At 36.4% G+C, this 18,824-nt stretch overlaps 1 protein-coding gene across 1 annotated transcript; it reads left to right on the forward strand.

Annotated features, from left to right (window-relative positions):
- The first annotated feature begins 262 nt into the window (after positions 1 to 262).
- On the forward strand, positions 263 to 17,615 carry LOC110833104 (uncharacterized). Its single transcript, XM_022070760.2, has 7 exons — positions 263 to 599; positions 1,093 to 1,233; positions 3,177 to 3,312; positions 4,950 to 5,113; positions 5,840 to 7,544; positions 10,229 to 10,349; positions 12,805 to 17,615. Exons 1-7 carry the CDS (start codon positions 540 to 542, stop codon positions 12,977 to 12,979), a joined length of 2,502 nt encoding a protein of 833 aa, XP_021926452.2. The 5' UTR covers positions 263 to 539; the 3' UTR covers positions 12,980 to 17,615.
- The last annotated feature ends 1,209 nt before the right edge of the window (positions 17,616 to 18,824 follow it).

An 18,824-nucleotide genomic window follows, 5' to 3' on the forward strand; every position in this document is an offset into this window, starting at 1 on the left:
GCCTTCCTTTTTAGGGTTGAACTCAGAAGACCGTAATAGACATATAAACCTCAAATCTGAAATCGTTAAACTGACGTCATCTCGACCAAAACCCGAAATACGGGCCGTGTATAATGGAAACGGTTTAATACATAGATATATGTATGTATAACCAATATTTTACCAATCATAAACGTGTTTATTTACGTATTTTAGAACGAGCTCGCTATGACACGGCTACCAATACATAAATGATTTTGTTGTAAAAGATGTAACTCGTAATTAAAATACAGTTGTCCTAATTTGACTCACGGTGTATTTTACACATATTCCACAATTTTCACTCAGTTGACATGTTTGTACGTTTGTTCATTCAATTATCTACAAGATTTTACAGTAGTGTGTGAATTCAGTGATGTTGGTCGCACTTTTAGGTCAGACGATTTACGAGGATGAGATGTCCGAGAAAATGGCTTTGGCCTGTACACGTCATGCAGCATTAAATTCTTGACTTAAAGAAGTAAATATTCATATATTGCCAATATTTACATTGGTGCAACATGGATTTTGGTTCATTATTACACGTTGCAAAGAGGAATGAGAATTCTGTCAAGAAGGAGGTGAGAATTCGTGTTTTAAATTTTTGTAGGTGTTGCGTCACGAGTGATATACATATGTAGTTTAAAACCTACATCTGTGAAGGAACAGCATTTGCAATCAAATAGGAAGTGCATTACGTGACATTACTATATATCAGGTTGAAATTCTCGATTAAAGTGTGTCTTCATCATAACTATACAATAATCTTAATAAGGTCGTTTGAATTTCTTAATTTTCATAAACACAAACATTCCATTATTTTTAATACCAAATATTTTTCACTTTATTTATTGGTTCCTTTTTATGGCTGTGGTAAGGAGTTTTAAATTAATTGCCTCTTTGTATGTTTAGTACCTGTTTGACATTTGCATGAAGTGGGCATTTTTCATAGAAACTGCCTTGATTCTTTGCAGTTTTTATAGAGTGTACAGCCCTGTAATGTCAGTTCTGTATTTAACTTGTTGATTACCTAGTATAGTTACAACTTAACGTTACTGTTCGAATTTCTTTTAGGTTAAATGTTATAAATCAACATTTGATCCACCAAAGAAGGAGCAAAAATCGAAATCTCTCTCAGTAAATATCCGGAAGTTTTTGGCAAGAAAAGAAGAGGAAGAAAGACGGAAAGCTGTTGAAGCCAAGAAAAAGAAAGATGTAAGTATTGTTATATTACTTGTTTATAATATAGTGGCTGGCTATGAACTGGACAACCGGGGTTTGATCCCTGACAGGGACAGAGGATTTTCCCTCTAGCCTCTGTATCCAGACAGTGTCTGGGGTGCACCCAGTCTCCTATACAATTTGTACCAGGGTCCTTTCCTGGGGGTAAAGCATGGCTGGAGCATGAGGCTGACCACTTACTCCCCCTAAGTTCCAACATGACTTTAGTGGGTTTAAGAGCACGAATGATTGGTTTCTTTGTTAAAAATTGGGAATCATTTTCTAATTGTTATGGTACTTCAGATGTAATGTACAAGTAAGATTTGAGGTTTTCACAGTGGTGAGTATGAAGATTTCTGTCTTCTGGGTTGTTGCACCGTGTATTATGGTAGATGTCTACCAACTTTTGAGAGGTCATACTGCCTCCATCATCCGCTCGATTAGCTCATTCATCACGCTGATGGCAGAGGCAGTATGACCTCTGAAACGTTGGTGGACATCTACCATACTACACGGTGCAACAATCGAAGCAGGAGTAGATAAATGGGATCCAAGGGTCATAGTAAAGACGATCCATGTAAAGGATGGTAACTTGAGAAATGTCATGCAAGTCTGGAGGTGGAAAGACTGGTAAGATTCTAACCCTCTGACTAGTCTTACCCATCGTCAGGCTGGTACCCTGACATGGAGAAACTTCAATTACTCAGCAGACTGAAGGATTAGTCCAGACAGTTCGTTTAGTCTGAGAACATGTCAGTGGACTGTATCCTTGAATGAGAAGAAGTGGTTCATTGTTGTTATTATCAACAAAAATGGTGAAAAGTTATGTGATGTATAAAAAACAGAGTAATTTCACTGTCATAATTGTAGATTTGCGCATGCAGTGGTTTATCTGCAGTCCATGTTGATAAAATACTTGTATTAATATAACAGTAACATAATTGACTATAGAGTAACAGATATACCTCCATTAAAATTATCTTGTCTCAGCAAATATGAAACCATTGTTATAACAACAGATATATTTTACTAAAATGCTTAGTGTCCTCAGTTTTCTGGGGTATAAGTGTACTAAGAGAGGCATCAGTTTTGTCTTTCCTTTTTGCGACGGAAAGTGTGTAGGCTAACGTTTACATTATTCTTAACAGTCCTTTACCAACAGAATTAGATAGCTCTACCACTGCTATTGCTGGCATAATATCGTACAGCATGATATTATTTTTATTGTTTTGAGAGGTGTACCAGTTGTAGCCAAAGTAACTGTTCTGGTTTACCAAAATATTTTCAGGATACAAGTTCTAATGAGAGCAAGGATTTATGTCATTATTTTCTTCCTATTTTAGTAAATTGAAATTTGGAGCTAGGATATTAAATGGTGCATAAACTACATTTTCTTCTTTTGTAGTTAAATATGTGCATTGTTAGCAATTCAAGGTCAAGGATCAAGTTGATTGGCCAGTAATAAACTTGTGAGGATTGTAATTGGAAATGGCACATTTGCATTTATATGTATAGTCCTAATAGGGCCAAAGTTGTGGTTAACCTAACTTTTGCCTAGAGTTATTTCACTTAGTGCTCAAAACTGGTATGAATAATTTCATCAATGATATCTAATAAGCATGTGCCACAGATTCCTATGCATAGTGGGCATAAGTCATTCCTGACCTGATCAGTGTCTTGTGAAATGTGATTATAATGTTTATCACTCATCTTTTTAATCAGGAATAATTCGCTGTGTGCATCCCTAAGGCATTGCCTACAGTCCTGTCGTCATCCAATAGAAGATGACATGTACATATTTTAGAGTACCTGCAATGGGTATGTTCATTTTCAGGCACTGTGTCTTCTGGAAATACCATACTTTCAGACTAGAAGCAAAGTTATGTTGCTGTTATCCTTGTTAATACATAATTTACAGTCCTTTATGTGTTATTAAGGAATTGCTGGCATTGAGGTCCCAGGATGGCAAAGCAAAGAAGAGAGTTGCAGCCATGCTTAACCGCACCAAAGCTGCCAATAAAGCTGCCATTGAAGATGCTGTGGATAATGAAAATACAGCTATAACTTTGGGAGGTGAGGAAATGTCTGTATAAACATTAAGTAACATATTTTGTCTGAGCACAGCATTTAAGAGGTGAGTGATAGGTTTTGAGCTTATGCTACTGCTTTGTCACTTGCTCATAAAATCCAATGAGAAGAAAATTACAAAACTAAATATAAAATCTGGTAACCTGGGCTATTGAAAACACGAAGATTACGGTCTTCTGGGTTGTTGCACCGTGTAGTCTGGTAATGTTTAACGACATTTAAGAGGTCCTTGGCTGCCTCTATCATCTCCTGGATTAGGACAGTGTATAGACTCGTAGGTAGGTTCTTCAGAATGTTGGTATACTTGTTGCAAGATATCTCTGATGTTTGTTTACTGTTACAAATACACATGTTGAATGCCAGCCAGTCATGTTAGTGTGTAAGGCGTCTTGCTCCCATGGCCTTTATTGTCTTCCTTCCTCTCTTACTGTGATGTAACTCAGGCTTGCATATATTTTTGAATCCAGTATGTCTACCTGTGAGTGTATGTGGCATCACAACCCAGAATAACTTCATTAACTTAGTTTGACATGTTGTTCCAAGTCGTATTTTCATAGTGAGTTGCTGCTTCAATATTAAATTCCCAGTATTGATAATTTTTTAGATTGTGATCCACTTATTTCTTATACTAAACTAACTAACTAACTAGATGGCTTACCGAACCCGAAGGTTCATCACCGAATTAACCAAAGCCCTCCACCGGACCCTGTCCTGGGCCAACAAAATCCAGTTTCCTTCAACTCCTATCTCCCATAGATCCCGCCTGAGATTATCCTCCCATCTACGTCTAGGTCTCCCCAGCGGTCTCTTCCCTTCAGGTTTCCCAACCAGTACCCGGTGCACACCTCTTGTCCCATCCATGCGCGCTACATGTCCCGCCCATCTCACTCTTCTCGACTTAATCACCCTCACAATACTGGGGGAGCAGTACAGATTTTTAAGCTCGTCATTGTGCAGTTTTCTCCACGCCCCATCGTCTTCCCTCTTAGGCCCAAATATCCTCCTCAACACCCGATTCTCAAACACCTGCAATCTGTGTTCCTCCCTCTGAGTGAGAGACCATGTTTCGCACCCATACAAAACAACAGGCAAGATTATTGTTTTGTATACTTTAATTTTCAGGTTCTTAGAAATCAGACGGGAAGACAAAATATTTTGGACTGAGAAGTAGCAAGCATTTCCGGAATTTAGTCTCCTCCTAACTTCCTCACAAGTATCATTTTGATTTGTTATTGTTGTTCCCAAATTTCTTATACTGGAATAAGTATGTAATATTTCTCAGGAATTGTAGGGTGGAAGAATTAATTTGAATCTTAAGCTGAAGGAAAGCTTAAGTATACTTAATTTAACACTAAAATAATTTAATTGAGGATTTATTTGTATATTCAACTCCAGTTTTTTATGGTGCATTAGTTGTGTAGTAAATAAATATTATATATTTTTGGTCAGCCAGGTGGTTAAAGACACTGATATTAGAATGATGGAAATGTTTTATATGATACAAATTAGTGCGTGCTGAAAGGGATATTTTTGGGCCCATCTCATTTTTATATCAGCTGTTTATCCAAGTGCACTCACCGAAAAGCATGAGAGTCGTCTTGTTTATGTATTCTATTGTGCAGGTTTGGCGCAGCCTGACGAAGATGACTATGGCTATGTGTCACAGGAAGCATCTGCGTTTTACGAGAAACTCATGGAGAAGTACACTTCCACCCCTTCTGAGGAACCCAAATTCTCTAAGAAATCTCTTCTCAAGTCCAGTGCTGCAGATTTAACTAATACCAAGGTAAGCTAGGAAATTATTACATATGGAGATGGCTGTCTTCAGGGCGATGATGGAGGCATCAAGGACCTCTGAAACATCAGTAAAGTTCTACCAGACTACAAGGTGCAACGACCCAGAAGACAGCCATCTTCAGACTCACCACCATGAAAACCTCTAATCCTACAGTATTATAAATGCATTCAGTTTTATAATTTTGCAATATTTGGAATCTTAACAATATGTAATAGTGTATGGCAGTGGTTGATATTTTACAAATATGATAAACTTAATGTATGCAGTATATTATATGTACACAGTGTTTTCGGTAGTTCAATCTAATCCTGTTATTATATTAAAAATGAATATCATCCTTATGCACAGCTTATTTATTTGAGCGTCTTATTTACCACTACATGGTCTGGTCTTCATAGATCATCTTCATTTTAGCTCTGGGTGCAGTGAAATACTCCTGTGTTTAACATTATGATGCTAACCATGTTTAAAAGACAGACTTCTCATTATGATGATGATGATGATCGCCAGGTCTACAGTCCTGGGTGGACCTTGGCTTCCCTCACAACAAACAGTCCACCATCGCTGACAATCCCCAGCACTTGATTGAGAAGATCCATCCATAATCCGAGGCTACTTATTGGGTTTCTGGACAGTTCATTACTTCTAATTATAGACCTCGTTATTTCAGACTTTTACTATATTTATATATATATATATATTTCTTGTCCTTAGGATCGAGTGAGGATGGCTCTGTTAAGAGAGGAAGAAGAAGAGTTGATGCCACACAAACGCAAAAGGAAAACAAAAGAAGAGAAAGTTAAGGATTTTGAAAATGTAGGTAAAAGACAGGGTCAGTCAGATTATGGGGAAACAAAAGAATATGAAGAAGAGAAGCCAGAGAAATCTATTAAACCTCGTCGCCTTCCTCCACCACCACTGATGCACTTCAGTGACCTGCTGAAGATAGCAGAAAAGAAGCAGTTTGAGCCAATTAAAATTACACCAAAAGTGAAGGAAGAGGATGAAGATGAAAGACCAATGACCAAAAGGCAGCGTGCTGAATATATGAAAGAGAAGGAATGGCGCATGCGGAAAGAAGGAAAGCTTCCACCGTTAACATCTTCAAAACAAATCTCTAGGAATAGTCAGCCGCAAGCTTTAGAGGAAAGAAGTAGAGATCAGAGGAGCAGTCACCTTGCAGCGGATTCAAGTAGTGATCGCAGAAATAATGGATCTTTAGCAGATGTGAATAGAGATCAAAGAATCGGTCAGAGGTCTGCGGATGGACAGAGGGAACGGATCGGTAATTTACCTTCAGGGTGTGATAACAAGTACCAGATGAGTGGTCGACCTTCGGGTGACGTAAGTGGAGGTCACGGGAACAGTCGGCCACTCAAAAGGAACATGGACCAAAAGAGTAGCCAGTCTTCAGGGGATGGGAACTTTAGCATTCCAAGAATTCTAAATGCGAACACCTCGAGTAGAGTTGCAAAAGATGAGAAATCACAGCAGAAGATTCCAAAACTTAATGGTAGCAGTAGCATTAGTAACAGCAGTAACAAAACTGTGAAACTTCAGGGGAATTCTGACAGTAAAGTTGGCAAGGAGAGGAATAGAGATGAAGTCCAGAACAGTAACAGGTCAGGAAAACTGCCTTTTAAAAATAATCACACATCTTCCTCTAGTGCCTCTGGACATGGCTGTGCAAATAGAAACAGTATAGAACAAAAAAGGAAAGATACTAGAAGTTGTAGCAACAATAGTGGTAATAATAGTAAAAACTATAACTTATCTGGTTACAGTAAAAAGTTGCAGGAAAGTCTCTTGGCCAAACTACAGGAGAAAGAAAGAAGTGTTGAATTGTCAGAAGTAAGCAAGTTCCGTGAACCAGAAGCCCTAAATTCGAGATTTTCAAAAAATCGTGATTCTGGATCATTTAATGTAAGTAGAGGATCAAAACTAGCAAGAAGCGGTGACTTGAAAGACGCTTCCTTATTAAGTAAAAGTACCGCAAAGCCATTTGCCTCTTCACAGAGAATAAATGAAATACCTCATGGAAGATTATCCTCAGAATCTCAAGAATCTTCACAAAGGAGTAAGTTTGGTAATGAAATTCCATCCAAAGATTTGAAAGATAGAAGACCAACTCAAATGCTGCCCAAGGATGTTAGGCATAAACAGTTTCCACCACCAGAGGTCAAGCCACGACAATTTCCACCACCAGGTGTTAAGCCACGACAGTTCCCACTTGCAGATGTGAAGCCAAGACAATTCCTACCCGCAGATGTTAAGCCAAGACAATTCCCACTTGCAGATGTTAAGCCAAGACAATTCCTACCCGCAGATGTTAAGCCAAGACAATTTCCACTTGCAGATGTTAAGCCAAGACAATTCCCATCTGCGGATGCAAGGATAAAACCGAAACTGCCACCAAAACGTGAGTAGAGCTTGTGATTAATTTTTAGACTATTTATCAGGTGTTTCGGTATTAGACCATGTGAAACCTCACCATACATCAGTTACCTTGCCTAAATGTGAACTTTGTAAGTTTTATAATGTAATTAAAGATGTGAAAACATCCTAATTTATAAACTTTAACTCTGCCTTGCAAACTTTCTACGTACCCACTAAACTTTATTCTTTCTGCGAGACTTACTAATTTTTATCATTATTGCCGCTATAGGAAACCAAAAACCATTCTTTATCAGTAACTTCATTATAGTCGTTAACAGTGCACATAGTTTATAATTACAGTGTGCTGTTTTTTTCTAAAAGTGCCTGTCTAATGAAAAATCGCTTATATTCAGGTCAAATTAAATAGCTACTTCAACTTTTTTTTCTTTCTATTGCATAGTAGAATTTAGCTACTGTTCAAGTACAGGATGGTACAAAAGTAGCACTGAAGTTTTAAGTCAGATTGTGAGCCATGGCAGATTTGTTTTTCTCCCCCAGGGTTTGTGAAGTTGTTATTTCATGAAACAGTAATTTTATGAACTTTGTTGTCTATAGAGAATGTCAGTTGTGTGATAGCAATGTTAGAATGTGTAATGTCTAACTCCAGAAAAGAATTTTTTCTCTTAAAACCTACTGAAAGTACAAAAGAAAATAGCCATAGATCTCTTTCTGTGGGATGAATACTATGAAGAACCTTCTCCTTCCTGTTGTACCATTTATGATTTGATTTAGAATTTTCTTGATATTTGTCTGGTAACAGATTCACTAGAAGACCAAGGAATGGTAAAAGTAACAAAACATTTTAATTGGTTGTAACATAATTAATTTGCGGTTCTGTGATACTGCAGAGATGAAAATCAGGAAGTTTTTGAATTCAGAGATATGAATAAAATCTTTCAGGATGTATATTTAAAGGCTTTTTATTCTAGACTCATTCAATTCTTGTACAAGGCTGAATGCAACAGAAGAGTAAATTTTTTCAGTGAAATGTTAAGTGAATTTGGAAACAGTACCCACTTCATTAGGAACATAATCATTACAGATGAGGCAGCCTTAAAATTTAAAAGATGCTGTTTATTGTAGTATCCAAAACATTGTAACATACAGAATTAAATGCAACAGACTTCTGCATTTTGGTAGGCGTCATTGGTCCATCCATTTTTATGGTAATATGATTGGGAAGAATTTTTTTAGCATGTTGGTGGAACACACATGCTCTACCTCATTCTTATAGGTGAATGATTTATTTAGTGAACAGTATATGAAGTGGCTGTTGATATCTGATTGACATTCTGGTAAAATCATTAGACTTGATACACATGGAATTTGTTGTGTGAGGTTTTGTGTAAAGCAGTATGCTAAGAAGCCTGTAATGGAAGAACTTGCATCAGTATGTTAGAGGTCTGTCAAAAATACCAGTTTGAACAGTTTTTAAAATAGTACATGCAACAGAGGTCAAAATACTGCTTACTCTTGTGCTAACAGCCTTACAAAATCCACTTTCCATGGCAACTCACAACCTGACTTAAAACTGTAGTTCTACTTTTGTATCATCCTATATCTGGATACATGCACACAAGACCACTGGCATAATTGTATTTTATGGGTAACAAGATGGGTCAGATTCAAGAGATGATGAAGTAGTTTTAAATTTTTATTTACACAAAATTTTAACCAGGATGTATCCATACTATAAAAAGTTTTCTTCAGACTTTACAAATATAATTTCTATCTGCTTTGAATTTACATCCTATATATGTTATTTAAAACTTCCAGGAGCTGAAGTATAGTTTCATTCAATCTAACTAATAGCTCAGGAGAAGTCACAAATTTAAAACCGACCATGCTGAGCCATTGTTCTGTTCTCCATTGTGCATGCACTTATTTCTTTTGTCAAAGGCTTTTTTTATTATTAGAAAATGTGGAGAACATTTAAATATCTTAACTTTTATAGTCCTGGTTTTGGAAACTGACAAATACCTGTCTTCATGGATTTGAAGGTTCTTATAGTTTCTCTGAATATAAGTTTTAACTGCAGAATTATGTAGATTTCATGCACTTTCAAGTTATTGTGAATTATTATAGGGATGCAACTATGTTTATGTCATCCTCAGTGGACTAGTGGTTAGCATGCTTGCCACTGGACCCAAGGTTCATGGGTTCAAACCTGGCTGAGGTTGATGGATTTTTAAGGGTGATAAAAATCTGTAGCACAGCACCTTCGGAGGGGAAGTAAAGGCAGTGGTCCCATGTCATAGATTTACGGCATGTAAAAGAACCTTACGAGCATGATACGAGATGTTTCATAAGCAAAATTTAGTGGCCATTTCTCATCCAAGTCTCCTGATTAACTGCTAGATGGCTCTGGCAGTCAAAATCAGGATTGAGTAGAAATTGTGCAGAGTCAATGCGCTGGTAACTCACTACTCATAAATGCACACTTCAAAGACCAAGATACCTCTGAAAAGGAGGTGGCAAAAACCCACAACCGGGTTGTAGAGCCGAGAAACAACAACTGCTGAAAGTATGATGGTGCCAGGGCAGTCACCCTGGTGATGAAGGTAGCAAGCGCTTCTGAAATACTGGTGAACTTCTGCCATACTACATAGCATAACAACCCACTTTGCCACTTGAGTAGTACCATATGCATTGTTTCTTGTGTTGCAGGTCGCATTGAAGATTCTGATGAGTATGACTCAGAACTAGATGACTTCATTGATGATGGACCAACTGAAACAGAAGATTACTCTAAGCATATAAAGGAAATCTTTGGATATGACAAGTCAAGGTAATAGCCCTGCATATTTATATTTGTTTGATGTATATCCAGGTTACAACCTCTGTTGATCACGTTGTAGTACATGTATTATAAAGCACTCGTTATTGGTATGGTATAGCATGAGATTTAAAATAATATCAAGGTCTAACAAATAAATGACTGGACTGCTTGTGTAATAAAGATGTTGCTGACCTCTAATGAATTTGGTCATCTTTAGTTTACTTGTGTTCTAAGTTTTTACACACATTCTGACATCTCCGTCATGCCTCGAATCATTGCTGAAAATAGTTTCTGGTAAGGTTTTTTGCTTGTATTTTAATATTACTCTGGAGAATTGCTATAGGCCAGCTACTAATGAAGTCATAGATGCCTGTTATTAATTCTTAACTCCTCACCGTCGAGGGGCGTAAAATTACGTCCGGCATTTAAATTCTGGGGATTGCAGCTGGGCGTAATATTACGTCCGGCTTTAAGCCTAATTTCTTCAGCTCATAACTTTGTAACGATTAATGCCAGCGCAATGAGGTTTGTAGTACTCTGTTGTGGAAAGTTTTCTGTGTGTGAAGATCCGGCAACCCTGTTGAGTATCTTTTGAGGGACTACCTGGGAGTCTAAAAATAAACGACTGGCCTCAGTGTTGCAATGGAGAACCCTTCAAGCAGTCGTGTGTTATTTGATGCTGAACAAAGGGCAGTTCTAGACGAATTATTGGAAGTGACAATTATAGTAGCTCGGACACTGAGAGTGTAGACTTTGAATATACACAGTTGGTGACACCGGGAACGTTAGCGATTAGTGATAATGAGAGTGACAATGGTGGTGGCGAAAGCCAGGAAGAAATTGTAGAAGCAAATTCAGGTATTGTTTCCGGCAAGTATATGTGGGAAAATATAGAATCATTTACTGCTTCAAGAGAAGCATTTTGTAATGTATATGGTCCTCGGTTCGACACGGCTGGACTAGATGTCGTGAGTTCATTCGAAATCATTTTCGATACAGCTCTTGTGCAGCTCATTGTAGATGAAACCAACAGATATGCTAAGCAAGAAATTTCTAAAAGTGCCCATCCTCTCACATTTCGATCTAGGATTAGGAAGTGGCAAGATGTCACAGTAGACGAAATTTACGTGGTTTTGGCTCTATTTATGTTGATGGGCATTGTTCAAAAGCCTACAATCAGATCTTATTATGCAAAGAACTGGCTGCTGTACACTCCGTTCTCAACTTCTGATCCATTTGCTCCCATTGGACACACAGAGAGCTCATCTTATAAGGTAAGATTACAAAACCATCTTTTAAGAGGATTTCAGTGAAAAATTCATAATTATATCTCATATAGTTCAAAAGTTATGGAAAAAAAAGTATTTTACAGCAAAATTTAAACGGGCATTTAAAAAGTACTACCGTCGGAACAGCACAACAGCGGTATATGCTGGGTATTTAAAATTCCGCGTCAACACACGCGTTTTACACACATTCTGACATCTCCGTCATGCCTCGAATCATTGCTGAAAATAGTTTCTGGTAAGGTTTTTTGCTTGTATTTTAATATTACTCTGGAGAATTGCTATAGGCCAGCTACTAATGAAGTCATAGATGCCTGTTATTAATTCTTAATCAAGTCATGTGTGATTATCATTGGTTACCAGTGACATTGTTGCAGAATTGTGGGATAATAGGAACTAGGAGCAACAAACATTCTCGTATACTCATACATACATAAATACATACATGCACATGCACTCATGCATACATACATATGATTTTTTGTTTCAATCAGCGTACAGAAAACATCCACAGTTGATCTCAGTTTTAATTCTTATTGATCCAATCCATTTAGTTAACAAGAATTCTCCACAGTAGAGCAGGCTGTGACTATAACGCAGTGATGCTCAACTGGTGTGCTGCGGAGGCTATCTAGGTGTGCCACAAAATTATAACCATAATGAGACAAATAATTGTTTCTATCTTGTTTTCTGCTTTGTCTCAGTTTTAATTTTCTTTATTATAATTGGGCAGACTGAGGGCAGACAAGATCTAAAAAATGGAATTGGAAAAACAACAACCACTTTTCAGCACGCTATGTATTTTTCTGCAATTTACATCTACAAATATAAATAAGTATGTCTCAGGGCACTGATGATGGAGGCAGCATGGAACTCTGAAACGTTGGTGGGCATCTACCAGACTACACAACGCAACAACCCAGAAGACAGCAATCTTTCAGTCATTTCTTATCATATAACTTGTAATGCAGCTATCTAAAGGTGTATTTCAGAAAGAAGAATGATATTGATCTGCTCCCGGGATATGACTATGGAAGCTTCAAAATACACTTGTTTTTACATGCTTAATTGATTTTGTTTATGTACATATCGAAGCGCATGGATCTTGCATTGTCCATATTATACGTAGAATGCTTGATAAGCACTGGTCTCAGGACAACCTTAAATGTCTGTTGCAGGTACAGAGATGTGGACGATGATGAGTGTATGGTGTCAAGTTTCTCACAACAACTAAAGGAGGAATATGTGAGCACCAAAATGGGAATTTTGGAAGATCTGGAAGACATGGAAATGGAAAAAAGAGAACTTGCAAGGAAGAAGAACTCGATAACGAAAAAGAAAAGAAAATCATAACAAATAAATCACAGAATTTATGGAGATTTGGTATAAAATATTGCATTTCCTAGTCCATAAAATTTTTATTTATCACATACATGATGGCTTATTTTCAGAAGTTATTTTTACTGTTATTTTTTGGTTCTTTAACAGGCAGTTTGTTCATGTTAACCATGTTAGCTTGGCTAACACTTTGAAAAAATGAAAAATAAGAAGTCTTTGGTCTATCTTTTGTGGTTCATTGATAATTCCATACACTGGAACACCAGAACTGATGAATTAAAATGCATTGTTAGCCAGCTCCAGCCAACCAGGCTCACCTCAAGCATAAGCCTGAACTAACTGGCTAACATCATGTAGCTGGCTGGAGTTAGCTAACAATGCATTTTATTTATAAGTTCTGCTGTTTTCCCGTGCATGGAGTACCGCTGAACAGTGAAAGTAAGACACAATACTTTTATTTTTTGTTTTTAAATTTGTTAGCCAAGTTAACATGGTTGCTCTGCCCCTGTTCTTCAGTATGAATCAAAAGTTGTTGAAAATATATTGTAATTATGAATTTATAAGTGGACTGTTATTCAGAAAATCCATTATTCTCTCGATATATTAATCTTAAGTACTGTCTTTATATATGTGATGTCAGGTTTGTACATTCTTGAACATTTCTTGACAGCAGTACCATTAAAACTGACATAAACTTTTTTTACATAATTTAACCTCATGTCAACTTTTATTTCATTATCAGTCCAATCCACACAACTTTATTACAAAGTATTATTCAGTAGCAACATGTTTAAATATATATTATATCATCATGAGGCTGTTTGTTTTATAAAAGTAGAAAGTGTACCACTTTCTTGATTAAAATTAGTTCAGATAACACCATTTTGCTGTTGTAAAATGATTGGCTGTTTAGTTCAAATTATGCTGTATTATGTCACCAGTTAGATCTTATCATTTTTATGTTCTTTATTTTTTATGAGTTACATGATCATTTGTATTTACCTATTTAGAATAGGTACATTTGTTACAGGTTAAAGCATAGAAAGAATGTCTTAATGATTACAGTCAAACACAGCTTTTTAAATTATAAAACACCAAAAATGAAAATTTTATTTTTGGTGTCTCTTGCATACCATCATCAGGCATTTCTTATACATGGCATCTCTTATGTAACTTAACATATCATAATTAAATAAAATGTTGAAATATATATAAAAATAGATGCTGTGTTGATAGTTGAATGATGATGATAATGATGACAAATATTGTCATTTTAAGTTATTTTAATGAATTTTGGTGAAGAAAATGACAAGTTTGTGGCTTTAGAATACTGAAAAATGGCCCGAAGATGACATAATATACATTGAAACATGCTGCAATAGAGATGTGCTTTTTATAGAGTCGCGTGGACAGAATTGATAATGAATTAAAAATAGTATAAAACAACCAGACTTGCAGTGGAAGATGGTATCAACATATCCATCCAAATAGTTTTCATGTTCCCAGTCATTATTGTGTGCTTCAGGAAATATGATATTCCTGTGATGAAATGTGCCAGCATAGAAACTTTACATATAGTATCATATATACATGTGTAACTTTCCAATTTTTTCACACCTTTCCTTTGCAAGAACAAACCATAGAGTTTCTTAATATTCCATGTTTTCTTTGAATATATGTTCAAGTGCATTATGATTTCCAGACATTCAAATGGCAAAGAAATGCTTTTCATTGTTTATATTTCACAATAATGATTATAATTAATGTTTAAGAATTGTTTACCAGTCATTGAAAAGAACAACAGCTTTGCTGCAGAAAACAACGTGTAGTAAAAGACATAGTACAGACTGGAAGCTGCATTTCGGAATGATAGAATGGATTGTACGTTGTTGGAAAAAATGAAAGCGGATATTTTGTAAAGCTAGGTATAATTCAGAAATATTTAGTGTCCAAGCCTGAGGAAGAACCATATCTGTTAAACAAATCTCAGATTTCTGTGGAAATAAATTCCTCATGAAAACTTTTGTTCATAACTGATATACTCCAGTTTTACAAACATAAAATCAAGGAAGGTGATACCTAAATATCACATATATGGGCATTTTATGGATATAACATGCCATAATTTTTTTATTAGTTACTTTTCTAGTTAAATGGAACAATTCAGGCAATTGTGATTTGTGGCATTGTATTTTTATTAAGATCAGTTTTCAGTTTTGCTGCTGTCTGCTCATGCATATTTGTAGTTGCATCCAGGTTTGATGAGTAACAAAATGTCAAATTTGTCTCCAATCAGCCAAAAGAAATGTTTTAAGACTCTATGTCTTCCATCCATAATTCACACAGTGGTGTAACCTGCAGGAAACTCCCATTAATTGTCATCTTTCTGTATACTGACACTCAACCACCATCACCTCCATTCAGCTTAGTAATTTTTAATCAACTAATAAACAATCCCACAAATTGCAGTACTATCTTACTGAACCTGTCTCATAATACAGAAGATGAACCATGTGTGCCACTGGTTAAAAAACCAGGTCCTTACATGATTTTTACAGACAGTATAGCACATGATAAATAGCATAAGAACTAGCACAATGTACACTGTGCTGAAGTGCTATAAATGTAACCATTTGTTATCTGAACTGAAGACTAGAATGCATTTTGAAAAGAACAAAGTTGCTCACTCTTGTAGTTAGCATTTATTAACAAAAAACTGGCTGTGGGTAGGATTAAACTACAAAGGATTTCAGTTACATGATAAAGAAATTAAATATGCTAATAGCTCTGCAGTTAATCCACAAAGCAGATAATCACCTTCAGACAACAATGGGTGACAAAATGCTTTCTTTGTCACATACTGAAATAGGTGGTTCTCATGGTTTTTGTAATGCTCAATTTGAAGGTGGCCCCAAAATTTGGCTCTTGCCAATTAGTTTTGAGTGAATTAGAAATGAAATTTGTGTCTAATTTAAAGACGATGACAGTGTCTTTGTAGAAATTTCACAATCAGCATAAAAGAATACACATAGATAATTTAAAAAGAGAAACTTTGTTGAACAGTGTAATTGAATGTACTGTGCCATGTTTGTCCTAATGCTTTTTTGAAACTGGTGGGCAAATAAACTTTAAAAAAAATTCTGTGATTGGTATGTCAGAGTATTTCGATCTATGAGTATGATGTCATTTTCACCTCTGCAGTATAATAAGAAAAATCAGTAACTTTACAATTAATAATTTCTGTAATGAATCTTAATGTGTACACAATCTCAGAGCAGCACTGCCTTTATGCATTCATGTCAGTGATACTAGTACCAAAAGTATAGTGTGTCCACAAAGTCCCAGCGGGGTTTTGAAAAATTGTGGCGTAAACAAATTGAGCTAGCCACATGCGATTTGCGGCAGATTACAGTGAAACTCTGGAAGTTTTTTACTGACCTCAGTAGACCTTGATGTGGGCTCCCTTGGTAGCACGGAGAATGCCCAGATGATATTTGAGCTCTGCCATGTTTTGTGGAGCATGTCTGCTGGAATAGCCGAGATTGCATTCCTGATACGAGTCTTCAGGTCATCAAGTCCGTTAACTGGTGTTCAGAACACATTGCTCTTGACATAACCCCACAGGAAAGAATCCAGTGGTGTTATGTCTGGTGAACGTGGAGGCCAAGGCATTGGACCGTCTCTGCCGATCCATCTTCCTGGAAATGTCCTGTCTAGGTATGCGCGTACCTGCAGACCCCAATGAGGTGGAGCACCATCTTGTTGCAGAATGATGTGTGGCTGTAAGTACTCAATTTGTTGTCCTGCGTACAGTTCCAGCATGTCCAGGTAGGTGTTGATGTTGATTGTCTGCTCTTGAAAAAAGAAGGGTCCAATAACCTGGTCATGCATTATGCCACACCACACGTTCACTTTCGGACTATCGCGTATGTGCTCCCTAACAACGTGGGTTTTCAGTGCCCTATATGCGCACATTATGCCTGTGAACTTTACCTGAGACATGACATGTTACCTCGTCTGTGAACATGATTTTTTTCAAAAATTCCACATCAAGGTCAGTGCGGTCAAGCATTTCTTCTGCGAATTGTTGACGTGCTATGCCATCACCAGGTTTCAACTTCCAGAGTTTCACTGTAATTTGCCACAAACCGCATGTGGCTAGCTCAATTTGTTTGCGCGCCACAATTTTTCAAAACCCCGCAGGGACTTTGTGGACACACTGTACATACAAGAGGGAATGACATCTGAAGCTCCAAAAAGAGCATTAATATGTAATGGAGTACCTGTGAGATGTGTCTCATGCCACTCTGTACTAAGGACTTAAAATTATAAAGTTCTCATGAATGAATGGTATACATATCTCTCTGATACTTCACTCTGTTTTATCCTTGAAAGTTTGCCTGTTAAATTAAAATTTCTCTAAAGTAAGATCTTATCAGATGATTTTTTTGTGTACATGTTTATCTGGAATTTTTTTCTGCTCAGTTAAATTATATGAAGGCTTGCCCATTCATCACAGATGAGTTAAAAAGAGACCAGTGGCAAGTTCATTTTTAGCTCTGTTCTGTATATATTTAACATTTAATAAATGAAAGATACATTATCATGTGTAATGTGCAGAAGTCAAATTAAAGAACATGTTATTTTTGTAGTCTCTGTTTTAAATACTTCCTATAAAAATATTTACTTAGAGCCACTTGTGATATTGTGGGTGATCAGATGTTCACTGTGGTTGCTTTAAGTGGTAGAAGTTATGCGATTTTTATTTTGTATTTAAAAATAAAGGATCTGCGTTATGCTGTTTGGATTAAGCAACATTTGCTGTCTGAGCTTTTGAGTTAAGAACTCTTGGAAAAGGGCTTTTATTAGTTTACTTAAAAAAATTGTTCAACAGAGATTACTTTAATCATCATCAAGATCAACAAATCCTGCACTCCGAGTTGATCCATGATTCACGTTACATGTTTTATGTATTTATTTAAATTAATCTAAACCATTGAATAAAGCTTCTGCATCTTGAGCCTTTATCCTGATGGGAACTGTATCCCTTATATTTTTATTTTCATCATGCAGATAATTTATTGTATGTATAAAGCTTGATTCCAAGAGTTAACCAATATGAATCCTTTTGGTCCAAAGAAAATAAGTAATTTTTGGAACGCTGCTTATGTTTTTACACCTATGTCTCCTCCAAGAACTCTGAAGTGAAAGTTAAGTGTACCCTTCTGATTACCCACAGCTGCAAGATTAAGGTATGAGGAACCTGATCAGGTTATGATTTAGAAGGACAATGTGATGTCAGAAGAGGCATGCAAAAATTGAGGCCAATCCTTCACCGCCTACATCTATAAACCCACATAGATTTATACAAACATGAGGACAGCAAGGAACATATATTAATATCAACTACGAAAACCAACTCTGTGCAATGTACGGGTGCATGCCTTCTCATAAATATGTCATTGTCACATTGAACTTTATCTCTGTATTGGGATTGCATTGTACACAGGAGCAATGCGTGGTAGAATTATGTAAGGTGTAATATTGGGTTCATGCTCAGCTGTAGTGACGTAAGCTTGATTATCTTCCACCGAACAAAGTTTCAACTCGAGAATGGAAAACCAGATTTTAAGTAAAATAACATTACAGAAGTTTACAAGAAATTTACGAATGATTTCAGTTTTCATTTAGATCGGACAATTTTAAGGAGCATTTTACATGATTGCCTAAATACTTTATTGCGTTAAATTCAGATACATGCTTAAAAACTTGCGTAAACTGCTTTTTGAGGTGTACTCGAATAAATTTTAAAAATAAATGGCATAAATGAACGTTAACTTACTTCAGTAAGCATTCGCTA

The sequence above is a fragment of the Zootermopsis nevadensis genome, unplaced genomic scaffold (genome assembly GCF_977971745.1).
Source record: "Zootermopsis nevadensis isolate Lab colony 2312 unplaced genomic scaffold, Znev_1.0 Znev_ptg000012l, whole genome shotgun sequence".
NCBI lineage: Eukaryota > Metazoa > Arthropoda > Insecta > Blattodea > Termopsidae > Zootermopsis > Zootermopsis nevadensis.